General features: G+C 40.4%; 2 protein-coding genes across 2 annotated transcripts; one reads left to right on the forward strand and one right to left on the reverse strand.

Annotated features, from left to right (window-relative positions):
* The first annotated feature begins 10,037 nt into the window (after nucleotides 1–10,037).
* LOC110730365 lies at nucleotides 10,038–10,868 on the forward strand. Its single transcript, XM_021910153.1, has 2 exons — nucleotides 10,038–10,511; nucleotides 10,737–10,868. Exons 1-2 carry the CDS (start codon nucleotides 10,038–10,040, stop codon nucleotides 10,866–10,868), a joined length of 606 nt encoding a protein of 201 aa, XP_021765845.1.
* Nucleotides 10,869–10,891: 23 nt separating this feature from the next.
* Nucleotides 10,892–14,714, reverse strand: LOC110730366. Its single transcript, XM_021910154.1, has 4 exons — nucleotides 14,274–14,714; nucleotides 12,264–12,407; nucleotides 11,211–12,092; nucleotides 10,892–11,119 (listed from the first exon to the last, which is right to left on the reverse strand). Exons 3-4 carry the CDS (start codon nucleotides 12,072–12,074, stop codon nucleotides 10,892–10,894), a joined length of 1,092 nt encoding a protein of 363 aa, XP_021765846.1. The 5' UTR covers nucleotides 12,075–12,092; nucleotides 12,264–12,407; nucleotides 14,274–14,714.
* Between the last annotated feature and the right edge of the window lie 228 nt (nucleotides 14,715–14,942).

Below are 14,942 nucleotides of genomic sequence, written 5' to 3' on the forward strand. Positions count from 1 at the left end.
CTACTCCCTACAAAAGTGAGATGGGTGAGACCAAAAGAACCTTGGTGTTGCCCACTTCGCCCCTTTACGTTTTTCGTTCTGCCCTACCCTCTCAAGTTGAATGTGCAAGACAATCACCTCAGGCGTCTCCATGGCGGTGCCCTATTTTACTTGAGTTGGTAGGTTGAACTAGGCAATGCCGTTGTATTCTCTTGGTTGTGCAACCTATGAATCTGGGTGATCTTTTAGACCATCTCCTTTGGTGATATGTTTTGCCGTATGTTACCTTGGTACTTTTGGCATAAACATGGAGACTTTAATTATTCTAATTTCCCTGCATGTCAGTGGATGATGCTAAAGCATAACATAACGTATAAACATGTTTTGACAAGCTTATATAGGATACTCCTCACGTAGAGGCTTGTATTTCATTGATTAAATGGCTTAAATTACCTTGATCAACATTGCATAAAATAAAAGGAGTTTCGCTACGCTTTCTGCTTAATTGCATGACATTAAACAAAATATTTCTTTCACACATCCGCATTGAAACTGTTCCTTAAGACTTGACCTTATTGGTTAGAGAGGAGGAAAGCACCTGGTCTTACTTGCTTGTGGATGAGTAAAGGGCCCTCCTACTTGGTTGACAGTTTTTCGTGCTGATTTCCTCATCTGACTGTCGCAGTTCTCCTGAGAACTAAGTCTCCAGGTAGTAATTCTCGGTGTTTGACTCTTTTGTTGAAGGCCTTTGAGTAACTACAATTCTGAGCAGCCAGCTTGAGGGCTGCTTTAAGCCGTACCTCTGGGAGGAAGTCCAGTTCTTCCAGAAGATGCTTCTCATTTCTTTATTGCTCATAGTGCTAAATTTGCAGACTAAGAATTTGCACCTCTGCGGGAACAACAACATCTGCTCCATAGGCTAAGGAAAATGGACTCTTGCCAGTGGCTTCTTTCTCCGTTGTTCGATTTGCCCTTAACACCTCTGGTACTAAGTCAGCCCAAAGTACTTGTGTTCCACCAGCTTTCCTTGCAAAGCTATTAGGATCAGCTTGTTTGCTACCTTAGCTTGGCCATTTCTTTGTGGGTGGCATACTAAGGCACTTGTGTACTTGACATTCAGCTCTTCTAAGTAGTCTTTGATGGTATCACAGTCCAATTGGCAGCTGTGGTCAAAGACTATACACTGTGGCACCCCAAATCTTGTGATAATGTTCTTCCAAATGAATGTTTTGACTTGGGATGCCTTCATGTCTTTCGTGGGCTCATCCTCAATCCACTTGGTGAAGTAATCCACTGCTACTATGAGGTACTTTCTTCTTGCTGACCCAGTGGTGAATGTTCCCAATATGTCCATTCCCCACTAAGCAAACGGGATCGAGCTGAGAATTGGAGTTAAATCATTTGTTGGCTGATTGATGACCGGTGAGTATTTATGGCACTTCTCACATCTTCTGACGTATGCCAAGGCATCCTGCGTCAACGTTGGCCAGTATGCTCCTCTTTAGAGTATTTCAACTCCTAGAGCTTTTCCACCAATGTGATTTGCGTAGATTCCAGAGTGTGCTTCTTCCATGAATCCTTCCTGCTCCCACTCTAGGATGCACCTCAAGAGTGGTTTTAAGAACCCTTTCTTGTTTAGTTCTCCATTCATCACTACGTACCAATTGGCATCTTTCTTGACTTTCTTGGCTTTTACTGTGTTGTCAGGCACTATGTCGCGCACTTTGTATGCTTATATGTCTAAGAACCACGCTTGCTGCTGCGTGGTGCAATTCACCTGTTTTCTTTCAGCGATGCTTCTCTCCTCTAGGACCTCTACCATGACTGTTCTTGTGAGGCTTTGAAGAGTGTAGCTGGATAACTTTGATAGTGCATCAGCCTGGGAATTTTCTGTTTTGGGGACCAGGTCCACTTGGAAATGCATTAGCTGGCTGACAACTCTTTGACCCTGGTTGCATACTTCTGCATTATCGGCTCTATGGTTTCGTACTCTCCCTTCAGCTGACTTGCCACCAACTGAGTGTCAGTCTGTAAGTGTACTTTCTTAGCTCCGGCTGCTATGCTCATGTGCAATCCAGCTAGGGTCGCTTCGTATTCCGCGTCATTGTTTGATGCCTTGAATTTGAACTTGATGGTATATTGAAACACATTGCCTTCAGGCGAGGTCAGAATTATTTCGGCACCGCTGCCTATCTGGGCGGTCGATCCGTCTAGCGCCACTTTCCAAATTCCAATTTCGTCTTCCTTTTCTTCGTACGAGGCTTCTACTATGAAATCACCTAGAACTTAAGCCTTTATGGCTGCTCTTGGTTTGACTTCTAGCTCGTACTCAGAGAGCTCGATTGCCCATTTCAGCAATCGTCCTGAAGCGTCCATCTTCTGCAGAGCTTTTTCCAACGGGTGGTTTGTAAGAATCTGAATCACATGTGCATCGAAGTAAGGCTTCAGCTTTCGTGATGTTGTTACTACGGCCAAGACTAACTTTTCCACCAGCGGGTATCTTTGTTTAGCTTCAGTCAGCACGTGGCTTACAAAATAAACTGGTCGTTGCTGCTTGCTTCTCTCAACCAAGAGGACTGCTCCTATTGTTTGCGTCAAGGCTGAAATATACAGTTAGAGCTTTTCACCCGGCTCCGGGTTGATCATTGTGCGGAGCTTGGTCAAATGGTCCTTAATTCCTATGAAGACTATCTTTTCTTTTTCACCCCACTTGAATTCTCTATTTCCTTTCAATAGCCGATAAAACGGTAAGGCTTTGTCCGTTGACTTACTGATTAAGCGCATCAGCGCTGCCATCCTCCCCGTTAAACGCATATGTCCGTAGTGCACTTAGGTTCTGGGAGACTAAGAACAACTTTTACCTTCTCGGGGTTGGCATCAATTCTCCTTTCACTCACCATGAAACCGAGGAATTTTCCAAAACTCACCCCGAAGACGCATTTCTTCGGGTTCAGCTTGATGTGATATTTATTCAGTGTGGCGAATGTTTCTTCCAGATCCAAGATATTCCCTGCCTGTGTGATGCTTTTGACGATCGAGTCGTCTACATACAATTCTACATTCCGCCTTTTTGGTGGATGAACACCCTATCCATTGTCTTTTGGAACGTGGCCGTTGTATTCTTCAACCCGAAGGGCATGGCAATGTAATTGTACACCCCCCCTTCAGTGATGAATACAATTTTCTGCCTGTCTGGTTTATGCAAGCTGATTTGGTGGTATCCTGAGAAGGCATCCATGAAGCTTAGCAACGCGTGTCCACTTGTAGCGTCTACTAACTAGTCAATTCGTGGCAGCGAGTAGCAGTCTTTTGGACATGCTTTGTTGAGATCCGTGAAATCAACGCACATCCTCCACTAGCCATTTGCTTTCTTACCATGACTACGTTGGCTAGCCATTCGGGGTAATCACATGGCTCAATGAATTCGGCTTTTAGCAGCTTATTCACTTCCTCTTGTATGGCTTGATTCTTTTCAGCAGAGAAACTTCGCTTTTTTTGCTTGACCGAACTGATTTCTTCCTTCACGTTCAGCCTGTGGACCATGACCTCCGGGTCAATTAGGCATCTCGTCGGCCGAGAATGCAAAGATGCTTTTGTTTCTACTTAGCAGCTCTACGAGGTCTACCCGTACTCTAGGCTCAATGTCCTTACCAATTTTTACTGTCCTGGAGCTATCTCCCTCTGTGAGTTCAATTACTTCATGCTCACTACTGGGTAGCGGTCTAGCTACCTCTTCTTTCGCGGGCTCAAAGTTCTCCATGGCTAGCTTGTTTTTGTCTTTTTCACTACGATATTCTTCATTTTTTGTCTTCTGAGATTTTTTTCACCCTGAGCCTCATGCTTCACCTCTGAGCTTGACTGGGATTTTGCTTTTGCTTGTTGTTTAAGAGCTGTAATGTAGCACTGTTGTGCTATTTTTTGACTTCCTCTTAGCTTGCAAGATCTTCCATCATTAGTTGTGTAAGCCATGGCCAGGTGATAGGTAGAGACCACTTCTATCTTGTGGATGAGAGGTCTTCCTACAATCACATTTTAGGGCGAGGGTGAGTCCACTATCAAGAACTCAGCCCGGACGTCACGTTGCCTGGATCCCTCCCCTACTTGGACTGATAGCTCCATTATACCTTCTAGTATTAGGCCTGGACCCATTGAACCCGGTGACTTCATAACTCACCCTTTTTAGGTCCTTTTTAACTGTAAGCTCTTAAACGCACCGATGAAGATTATGTTGGCTGAGATGCTGTCGTCTATTAGTTCTATGTCTACTTCCCAGTTTGCAATCCTCGCCGTGACTACGAGAGGCTCATCATGAGGGTAGACTATGCCTTTCTGGTCATACTCGTTAAACATTGCTCGTGGTTGTGGTGGTAGAGGTGGCCATCTACGCCTATGATTGTAGTTCACCTAGTGGATTATTGCGCGCAGATCAGCTCTTGCTTTGTTCACCGTGCCACCGTGTACTAGCCCACCGCTGATGACATGTACTCTGTCTTTTGGTCTGCTATCACGGTCCCTACCTTCACCCTGATCTTTCTGACCCTTTCTGCGGTCATAGCCTGACTTATCTTCCTCTCTTCGTCGGTTGTAATCAGAGTGTTGTTTGAACTGGTTTAAGTACCCCCGTCGGACTAAATCTTCAATGTAGTCCTTTAGATGCGTACATTCATCGGTGGTATGCCCGTGGTATATGTGAAAGTCACACCACTTGCTAGGATCACAGTTCCTGTTTACCATTATGGGTGGTCTTTGCCATTTTGTCGTCAGATTTATTCATGCTGAAGATGTGGGACCTTGAGTGAGTGAGCAGGGTGTACAGCTGTAGACACTTGATTGTGTCTCCCTAAAAACCAAGCCTAGTGATGAGTACCTTTCACGTCTTTGATTAACGAGTTCGGTAAAGAGTTGAAGAGTCTCGTAAAGTTCCCTTAAGCCTTGACTATTCCTATAACCTTTCCTAAAATGATTTAATCCAAAACCATTCATTTCGTGCCTTTAAACCCAAAATAATTCATTTCGTGTCCCCTAAACTCATTCATTTCGTGTCCAACTCATAAAAACGTCCAAATATGATTATTTTGGTCCATAATCTCAGTCCAATTATTTCTTAGTTGGATGGGGCTTGAAAAAAGCTTTCCAAAAATATATTATAAGCCCAAATCCAACTTAAAACGAATAAGTTGTGGCCAAAATACTAAACCGAGCCCAAACCAAGCCTAGTCCACCTTATTTACGACCCAATGATCATGTGAGGGTCCAAATACCTTATTCTCAATCCTAAACCAATTAGGATTCCTTAGGGGCTTCTAGAAGTCGCTAGAAGGTTCTAATCTATCATTTTTGAAAAAGATAAAGATCAAAGAGTTCGAAGCCGAATAAAACTTCTCTTTATGATAGTCCTTATCCTGATCAAATTCAAAGATGTTCTGATATATTCCACAATCATAATTCTATTAGGAATCAAATTCCGTACAACTTTGTTATCTTCAGAATCATCGCAGAACGACAGAACCATCGCGCCGCGATAGGTCTATCGCCCCGAGATGAAACCTGTTTATTCCGATTCAAATTTTGATCTTTTCTGATCGCTTCGACTCTCTTTTTTCCTTATAAGTAGAGGTATGTTTCTCGTTTTCAAATAAGCTAGAACCATCAATCGTAAGCTATAACCACCTATAATCATCATAAATCCTTATCAATCATCCATGTTCACATCCTAAACACATCCTTGATATTCTCCCACATCAAACACCATACCTCATTCACGAGACTTGAATGCTCCTAGCCATCCTAGATGTTGCCTTCGACCTTGACATGAAAGGTTGATAGTTCTGAGGGTTTGGTCCCAAATCTATATTTCAGTTCATTTTTGATTTATTTACTTTATTCATTTAACTTTCTTGAAGTTTACTAACGTGTGTATTATTTTAATAGCAAGAAGGTTGAGGCATCAAAGTGGGTAATTCAATTACCCTCATTATTATTTCTTTGATTTTGGAGTAGAAATCATGTTTACAATATTATTTTAATTCCTAGTATCATGCTTAGGATGTTTGTATGATTTCTAGTATCATGTTTAGGATGTTTTTATGATTTCTAGTATCATGTCTAGGTCAACGCTTTGATTTTGTTATTAGTAACATGCTAGGATTTGTTATTAATCCGTTTAGTATCATAAGATCTTACTATTAATGATATTTTGATGATGTAATGATGATAATTGTTGTATTGATCATATGTTGCTTGATTATTCATGATTTATTGTTATTACTTGATCACACCCCTTTTTGCAGGTTTAAAGGGAATTTGTACTAGAAATCACGCCTAATAAGATAATTAATCATTTAATTTAGGCTAATATGATTTTAGTTCAAGTGATCACTAATAATAGATTTGATTACGCATCAATAATCAACCAACGTAGATTAAACAGGTTTAGGATTAACTTGATGTATGTATGTTGATCGAGAAGCGCATATAAATATCATAAGAATTTAGTACAGGCCTATTTAGGGCGGGTTCAATCACTTTTAGGTTGGATTTGTACCATCATTCCCGAGCATCCAGTCATGGTTCCGGACCACTATGGAGTTAGTGATCTCTGTGATCATGAATAGGGTGTAACCTTCACACACCCGTGAACGGTTTACAAGTTCCTAAAACTTGTTGGCGACTCTTTTATCTCTAGCTTCTTTTTTTTGGAATGCTGCTATGCCTAAAAGCATGAACCACCATAGGGCTCAAAGACGAGTTTGAAAAATTCCCTACAACTGCTCAAACTTCCCAGTCCACGCTCCTCTTCGGTGGTCAGCTCTCCTAACTCCCACTGATCTGTCTGAGTCTCTCCAACCTTGTTCAGCCTTACTCAGCATGGCCCTGTCACATATGCTTTTATGAACTCGTGAGCTTATCCCAATGCTTCTGCCAGTGTTTTAAGACTTTTACGTCCCATGTAAGCTCTGAACGGTGATCCAGGCAAGAGTCCACTTTACATGGCCAACAAGGCTACCTCCTGACTCATATCTGGGATCGTTGTTGCCTCCTTATTGAATCAAGTAATGAAATCTCGTAAGGGCTCCTCCTTCCCCTAAACTAATGACATCAGCTTTGTAGTCATTTTAGTACGATCTACGAGCGTGATGAAATGTTCCATGAACATCCTCTTCAGCTGGTTATATAAGTAAACAGATCTTTTTGGAATGGCTCCACACCATTCAGCAACCAGCCCTTCTAGAGTTAGGGGAAATGCCTTACACCAAACTAAGTCGGTCATGGTATATAACACCATGTGGTTTTCAAACCTTGAGACATGATTCTTAGGTGTCGTGGTGCCATTGTACTTGCAGCTGGGCATCTTGATCTTCTCCATTAGTTCTTCCAGAATCTCCCTGCAAAATGGGGAATCATCTGGAATCACCTGGAGCCGTGCATGCTTTCCCCTATCCAGGCTTGGCCCTCGCTCAGAGATCAGATATCTACTGCGAGTGGCTCATGCCTCCGGGCTGCCTTTCTCAACTGCTGGATCTTCTCCCCACTCCTAGTTTAGATTGCGAGCTTCCAACTCTAGGACCTTCTTCCTCAATTGGATTAGTTCGTTTTGCTCCGGGGTGAGATCTGGTGATGCAGGCTTCCTGACTACTGGCTCCGAAGTAGCAGCAATTGATGTTGAGCCTGTTCCTTTGTCAAAGTTAGTGAGTACTGCATTATTGCCGCCAGTTGCTCTTTGCTACACTTGGAGAGGTTTTGGAGGATGGCTGGCATATTGACAGGCTGAGATTTCTGGGTTAAAGGTGTTTGGATAATCGGTTCATTGTTCGGGCCTGTTACTGGCATTCCAAACTTAAAAAAAGAGCTGGATCCCACCAGATCTACTGGTTTCACCATTGCTTTTGTTACACCAGGCGTCAATCCGACGGGGTTGGTTTTCTGGGTTACATTTGATTTGGGTATTTCGGCAAGCTGTTGTTTGTGGTGTCTGGTTGTTCTCAATTGCTTTTAAGGTTGGTGTTTGCATTGCTTCCTCTTCGGCCATGGCGGTTAACCAGCCGGTCCCTACTCAGTTGGCGAAATTTAGGTTCAGATGATCCTTTCCCCTCCTTCTAGCGCCAATTGTTCCGGGTACAAATCTGGCGGTTCTAACTGGAGCAGGTTGGGTCCAGCTGGATAACCTGCACAGGGTGACAAATGTAACTTCCCTCGGGGGTGGCTCGAGGAACCCCCCTTCCGATGCTTAAGTTAGAATTTATTTAGAGAGAGAAAGTGTACTTAGATAGAGGGAGAGTGTGTAATAACTCTTGTGTCTAATTTCTTTTCCATTGTACTTGGTTTCTTATTTATAGTTGTACGATCTCCTTTGGACGGAGTCATACTTGGTCAGCCTATAAGCTGACTCTATCGGGCTGGTGAGCCCTTTTGAGTATTCTTCTAGCGATGAGTGCACACCCCGTGAGCAAGGCTGCGAGCGTGGTGATAGCTCAGCATGAGCTATCCCACAACAACAATAATAATTTATAACTGAAAAGATTCAACTCATTTACACTTTTTGTGTTTTTTAAGTGTTATACTTTAACTAGAAAACAGTCTTAGGCAATTTAATTGAATTAAATGAGCGTATTGATATTGTTAATGAAGGCAAAAAAAGCCACATCCAAGGCCAAATTATCTACCCGCTATCCATAATCTATGAGAATCAATATATGCCAAACTTATTAATTTAATGAAATATTTTGCAATATTTTTTAATCTTTTGTAATATGAAGTATATTATTACCTATAATTTTAGTAGCTAAAAATTCTAAATAAAATCATTCCAACTCCACCAACTGATTATTCTCGTCAAAATCCGCCATTAATTATTCACCATCATAGAGTCATTAATTATCGTATGTTCTTTGAGTTTGATCCGTATGATTTTTACATTATAACTTATGTTCTTTTAACATATGTTATTTTGAATTTTGAAATTTGAAGATGAAATCTTGAATTATTTTTAGTTGAAAATAATATTAGACAACGAAAACAATAATTATTGTGGGAAGTTGAATTTTTGGAGAGAATAAAAACTATTTTTGGAAAAATGATATCTTTGGTAAAAAAAAATTTCGTTAATGTGTAATTTTTTAGGAAATTTTAATAAAGTTTTAATCACGTTCTTTTTGTTATGTCTTTATATTCTTTGATAATGCATGTTCTTTATCAAACACATGTATGTTTTTTGTCAAACATAAGTATATTCTTTTGGCCTTTTTTTATTTAATCGGATGCACCCTGCGCATGGTGCACTATGTACATTATGTTTTGACTGTATTGGTTGTATAGTTGGCATATAAGTCTAGATTACCAAAAAATATACATCGGTGAACGAGCTAACTAGGTTTTATGTAGATGATCTACAGTTTATAATGTATGTAGTCAACTATATTTATGAGCTAGATTTTTGGCTGTTAAGTACATAGGGACCACCTATATGGAAAATAACACCTGTTAAAAGACCTAATTTTGTTTTTAACACCTTAAGATTTCGAAGTTTAATTATAACACCTGTTAAAAAATAAAAATTTTGCTTTCACCACCTAAATTGGAACAACGTTAGAGGATCTGTTAGCTGGGCCCACAATAACGGCTATTTTTTCCAAACTGCTTTATATAGTTACGACATCCTTCACTAATGTAGAATTGTTGAGCTGATTACACAAAATTGCTTCACATTTTGCGAATTCTGACTAACAAATTGGCGAAATTGTTTGATTTTACCATCATTGTTTGGGGGACGTAGATATCAAATCAGGTAATTGCGTCAATAGCACTTTAGAAACCCTAATTTATCTTTCAAAAATAAGGCGTAAATTAATCTATATGTTGTTGACTTAAATGCATAATTCAGGTCGTATCTGGCAATAGTCATGTAATTCGTAAATAGTTAGGGTTCATTGTGTGTTAATTGTGCTGTAATTTGCGAGAAAATGAAATTAGGGTTCATTGTAGAAATAATTTGGGGGTTTTGATTTGTAGGAGTGACTGTTTAATTCCCTTGGTTCAATTGTATTTTTTTCATAGTACGAATGGTTTTGCTTATTATGGATGGCAAATTGGTGCAGGAAATGTCTTCTACAAGTTTCTCACCTTCAAAGGAGAAGAAGTGCAAATGTGGTGTTCCCTTTGCAAAGCTTACCAGTTGGACAAGGGAGAACCCTGGTCGTAAGTTCAGAACATGCAAGTTCTACGATCCTGTAACTGAGAGCAGAGGTTGTAAAGCATTTGAATGGGTGGATGAACAAGATGGGACAGCCTGGCAAACAGAGGTGATCAACAATTTGTTGCTAGATAAGAAACTGTTGAAGGGGGAAATTAGTGATTACAAGAGGGAAGTTGATGATCTTGGTGGACAGTTGAGGTGCTTGCTGAATGAAGTGGACAGGCTGAAAATGAAATGCAAGGCTTTAAACTCTGACAGGAACAAGATGAACAGAGAGATGCATGGAAGGAATGCTAGATCAGATCACTCTGTTCTTAGTCTTGCTGTTGGGATTAGTTTGGTCATATTAGTGATCCTTCTTATTAGGGGGTTTGTAATGCATTAAGTATAACTTGTAATGCTAGTAATTGCATGAAACAGTAATATGGTAATGTAATGATTTATAAGTGGCAGTGAACCACTATTGCAAGCAAACTAATGTACACAATTATGAAAGCAAAGAATTAAGTAAGTACCTAAGTAGTTGATATTGCATTTAAGTTGTTGATCAAATTTGTTGTTGCAGTGCCTAACAAAATTGGCTGGTAAAGCCTTACAGCAAAGTATTAATTTAACAAAACAGGATCCTTGTCCTATACCCAAAAGTAAAGCTACAAATATTGCAACTGATTGTTCAGAAAATACAACCAACAACTAAAGTTCAGAAAAACAATTCAAACATCATTGTGTCAGCCCTCCTTGTCTGGAAGTCAGCAACTTAGCCCTCCTTGTCTGCACTCCAGTAGCATTGGGTTCAGGTTGGCTGGAAGAGGGGGTGGTGTGATGCTTGGCTTGTGGCTGCCCTTGTTGACTGTGTGAACCTTTCCTCTTACTCAATGGTTCACAGCCAGGTTGCTCTTGGGGAAAAGTCCTATTCCCAATGCTGTTTGGACCAGCCCCTATTGCACTCTGTTTATTAAACACAAATACCAATAAACAAGTATCAACATCCAATTTCATCACAAATTTTAAAAGAAAAGTTACAAATCCAACAGCATACCTTCTTAGCAGCTTTGATCTCCCTCTTCTTCCTTTGCTCAACTACCCAAGGTGAATTTAAAGGAGGCCTTCCTGCAGTTCTCTGCTCAGTTGGTTCAGGTTCATGTGGGCCCTTGCAAGTCTTGGGATAGTGGCCAAATCCACCACAAATCCTACACTGACTTTTCCTCCTCTTTCTTCCCTGCTCCCCTCCTGTTGCAGATGTTCCCTCCCCAGGTTCCAGCTTCCTCTTCTTCTGTTTAGGTCTTCCAGGCTGCTGTTTGAATGCTGGTGGATGAGGCTCTCTCATGTTCACTCTCTCCCAATGCTTTGGGCCTGGCATAGGTTGAATTGCAGGCTCATATGCTGCTCTGTAAGTGTCCATAGTGTAATAGGGGTGGACAAACTGCTCAGCATCAACCCTCTGATCCATTATGCATGCAAATGCATGAATACATGGGATGCCTGTTAATTGCCAGTGATTGCAGGAACAAGACCAATTTGGCAAGTCAACTAGAACCTGGTCATCATTCAGCTGCACTTCATAAGTGTCATCCCTGGCAGCTTCAATTATGCAATTCCTAGCCACATAGCTCATCCTCTGAAATAGCTTATGCACATATGGAGTGATGTTGGTTGTGATTTCCTTGGAGTCCTCCCACTTCTCATTATTTCTCCTCATCATGTACCTCCTCATCCATTCCATTTGGGTGAGGATAGGTTTGTCTCTTGCATCTCTGATAACAGAGTTGAAAGTCTCACACATGTTGTTTAGTAACATGTTGGACCTGCAACTGTCACTGAATGCATGTCTGCACCAGTGATGAGTGGGGATGTTCTCCAAATAATTGTAAGCATCCTCATCAAGCTCCCTAATCTGTTGCATGGCTATCTGAAACTCAACCTACAACCACAACAGGAACATTATCATGAAAGAATAACATACACAACTGTTGTTGCTCTTATTTTGCTTTTATACACAACAGGAACATTATTACATGAAGTAGGTACATGAACAGGAACAATATCATGCATTTACTTATTCAAAATAATTTAAGGTCACCTAGAGACTTACAAATGTTGTTGCTCTTGCAGCACTCCAAAAGAGCTCTTTGAAAACTGATCCAGTGAACTTCAACTTGAAATTTGCCCAAATGTGCCTAACACAGAACCTAGTCTCTGCATTAGGCACAACTTCAGACAGAGCTTCAACCAGTCCCTGTTTAACATCATCAACAATTACTTGTCACACTTCAAACAATAAAGCACCCTATCCTTGATTTTCTTAACCTTCCATGATGGGTTAGTTCTGAAATCCTCAAGATACCTCTCAGCAATGAACTCTGATGTGACCTTCTTGTTCTCCCTGCTTCTCACACATTTATGCTCCAACTTCATGGTTTTTATTTGCCAAGTCTGTTGTCTTTTTAACTTAGTAGCATGGATCTTGAAACTACACTTCACTCCACCCCTGCATATACACAAAGGCATCCTACTTGTCTTTGTGTCAAACTTGCACCCACACCTATTCCTACACTGAATAGTAATCCTAGTACTATCATTGTGTAAAAAATAGTACTCATACCTATTCTGTATGGCATGCACTCTTAAAGCTTTCCTCAACACTGTAGCATTGCTAAACCTAAGCCTATGAACAAGTACAACAGGCTTTGAGAAGTCGGATTTGTCATTAAACCATGGACTTTTGTCCTCTTCATCAGATGAACCATCCAAGCTCCTTAGGTCATCTGATTCTCCCTCAATTTCTTCTTGTAGTTGTACCTCATTCACATCCAAGTTATCTGTCAACCTTGCCTTTGGATCCTTGGAAACCCCCTCATCATGTACATCAAACTACTTCCCAAGACTTCTTGTTACCTTAGCTAAAATTTCTTCAGAATTCTGCACAAACCACCTCTCATCCCCACTGTCATACTCCTCCTCTCCAGGCTCCCAAGTTATGTCAATCTCACTCCCATCACTTGAAGAAAAATCATCTTCCCTCCCAGTCTCACTGCCCTCACTACTATCCTCAAAAATCAATCCTTTGCCTACAGATTTTTTTTTTCCCTTTCCCTTATCCAACACCTTCACACTGCCAGAACCCCTTTCAAGCTTAGCTTTACCCTTTTGTTTCCCCTTACTCAACAACTTCCCTTTACCAGGAACCCCCTTAATCTCAACAGAAACCCCTTCAACCCTTTCTATCCCCTGTCTAGATCTAGGTTTAGGAGATTCTTCACCCTCCCTCACCTTAGGCTCATTTTTGTTAATTCTTGGGCTCTTCCTAACTACAGCAGGCTTACCTGAACTTTTCTTCCCCTTTCTCTCAGCCTTTACTGGAGTGGACTGGGCCTGGATCTCATGTATGGGCCTTAATGTTTCATTAGCAGTCACAAATACTTCAACATACCCTTCCCCATTCACTGTCTCCAGCAGCCCCTTCACTTCCTCTTCATTTACTAACTCCCTTCTCCCTGTGTTAAAGGTCCTACCTCTTTCTTTATACCAAAGTCTGTAGTTAGGTGGGACATGGACATTAAAGTTCACAAACCCATGCACAGCAGCTACCCTCAAATAATGCAAATCTATCTTATCCACTACCACATCCCTCCTCCAATAACATAACCCACCACACCAACAAAGCAAATGCTTTGATTTTGACACTTGTTTAGTAACAAAAGCACCCCCTACTCTAAATACTATATCAATTAATCCATCTTCGTTGTCGGCCATTTTTCTACCTAATAAACAAATGCAAAGCAAATCAATAAAACCCAACATAGCTAACCCCATTACACAGTCAACCGCAATACTTTAATCAACAAAATCAAACATATTTAAACCAACACAATGACAAACCAGTCAACAGTCAATAAAATCAATGATTTAAACTAAATAATTCACACATTACACTAAATCATACTTAATTTAATCAAATTCAACTTTAATTACAAATTAACCCATTTTACTGTTCTTAGGGTTCCTAATTTTTTTTCCCAAATTACCCTACTACACCCACACAAATGGCATAATGCAGCACACAGTACTTGTTGAAAACTACCTTAAAGGGTTCGAAAGGTACCTGTATTGGAATCTTACTCCTGTTGCTGTCAGAATCCACGAAAAAGTCCAAGCTTTTTGGATGTTGGAAATGGCTGACGGAATCTCGCTGACTTGTTTCGCTCCAATATTGACACCTCCTCTTCCAACTCAATTTCTCAATCACAATAATCAGTATAGGGTTTGAATGTTCGCAGTAATTTTGGTTGTTCAAGATTTGCAGACGAAATTCAATGAAGCAAAATTAGTTGGGTGGTAATAAATGACAGAGAAGATAAATTCGAATTGAAGGGGATGGAATTTGGAGGGTAAACGACTATGTGGGCCCCACCAAAAAATTCCGTCACAGTTTCTGTTATCTGGTGGTGAAAGCAAAATTTTTATTTTTTAACAGGTGTTATAATTAAACTTCGAAATCTTAAGGTGTTAAAAACAAAATTAGGTCTTTTAACAGGTGTTATTTTCTAATTAAGCCATAGATTTATGTCCACAAGATAATATTATACTTTCATACAACCAGTATTTGTGCATTCATAAACTCATAATTATGTAATGCTAGGTAATTATATCATGTTAAATCACACCCTTTTATACAATCAACGAATAACGCTATACACCTACAAATGGAGTAATGGACCATTTGTATTTGAAGTAACAACAATGTAACCGTTGCTAATCAAATTCAAAATTT

This window comes from Chenopodium quinoa, unplaced genomic scaffold (assembly GCF_001683475.1).
Source record: "Chenopodium quinoa cultivar QQ74 unplaced genomic scaffold, ASM168347v1, whole genome shotgun sequence".
NCBI lineage: Eukaryota > Viridiplantae > Streptophyta > Magnoliopsida > Caryophyllales > Amaranthaceae > Chenopodium > Chenopodium quinoa.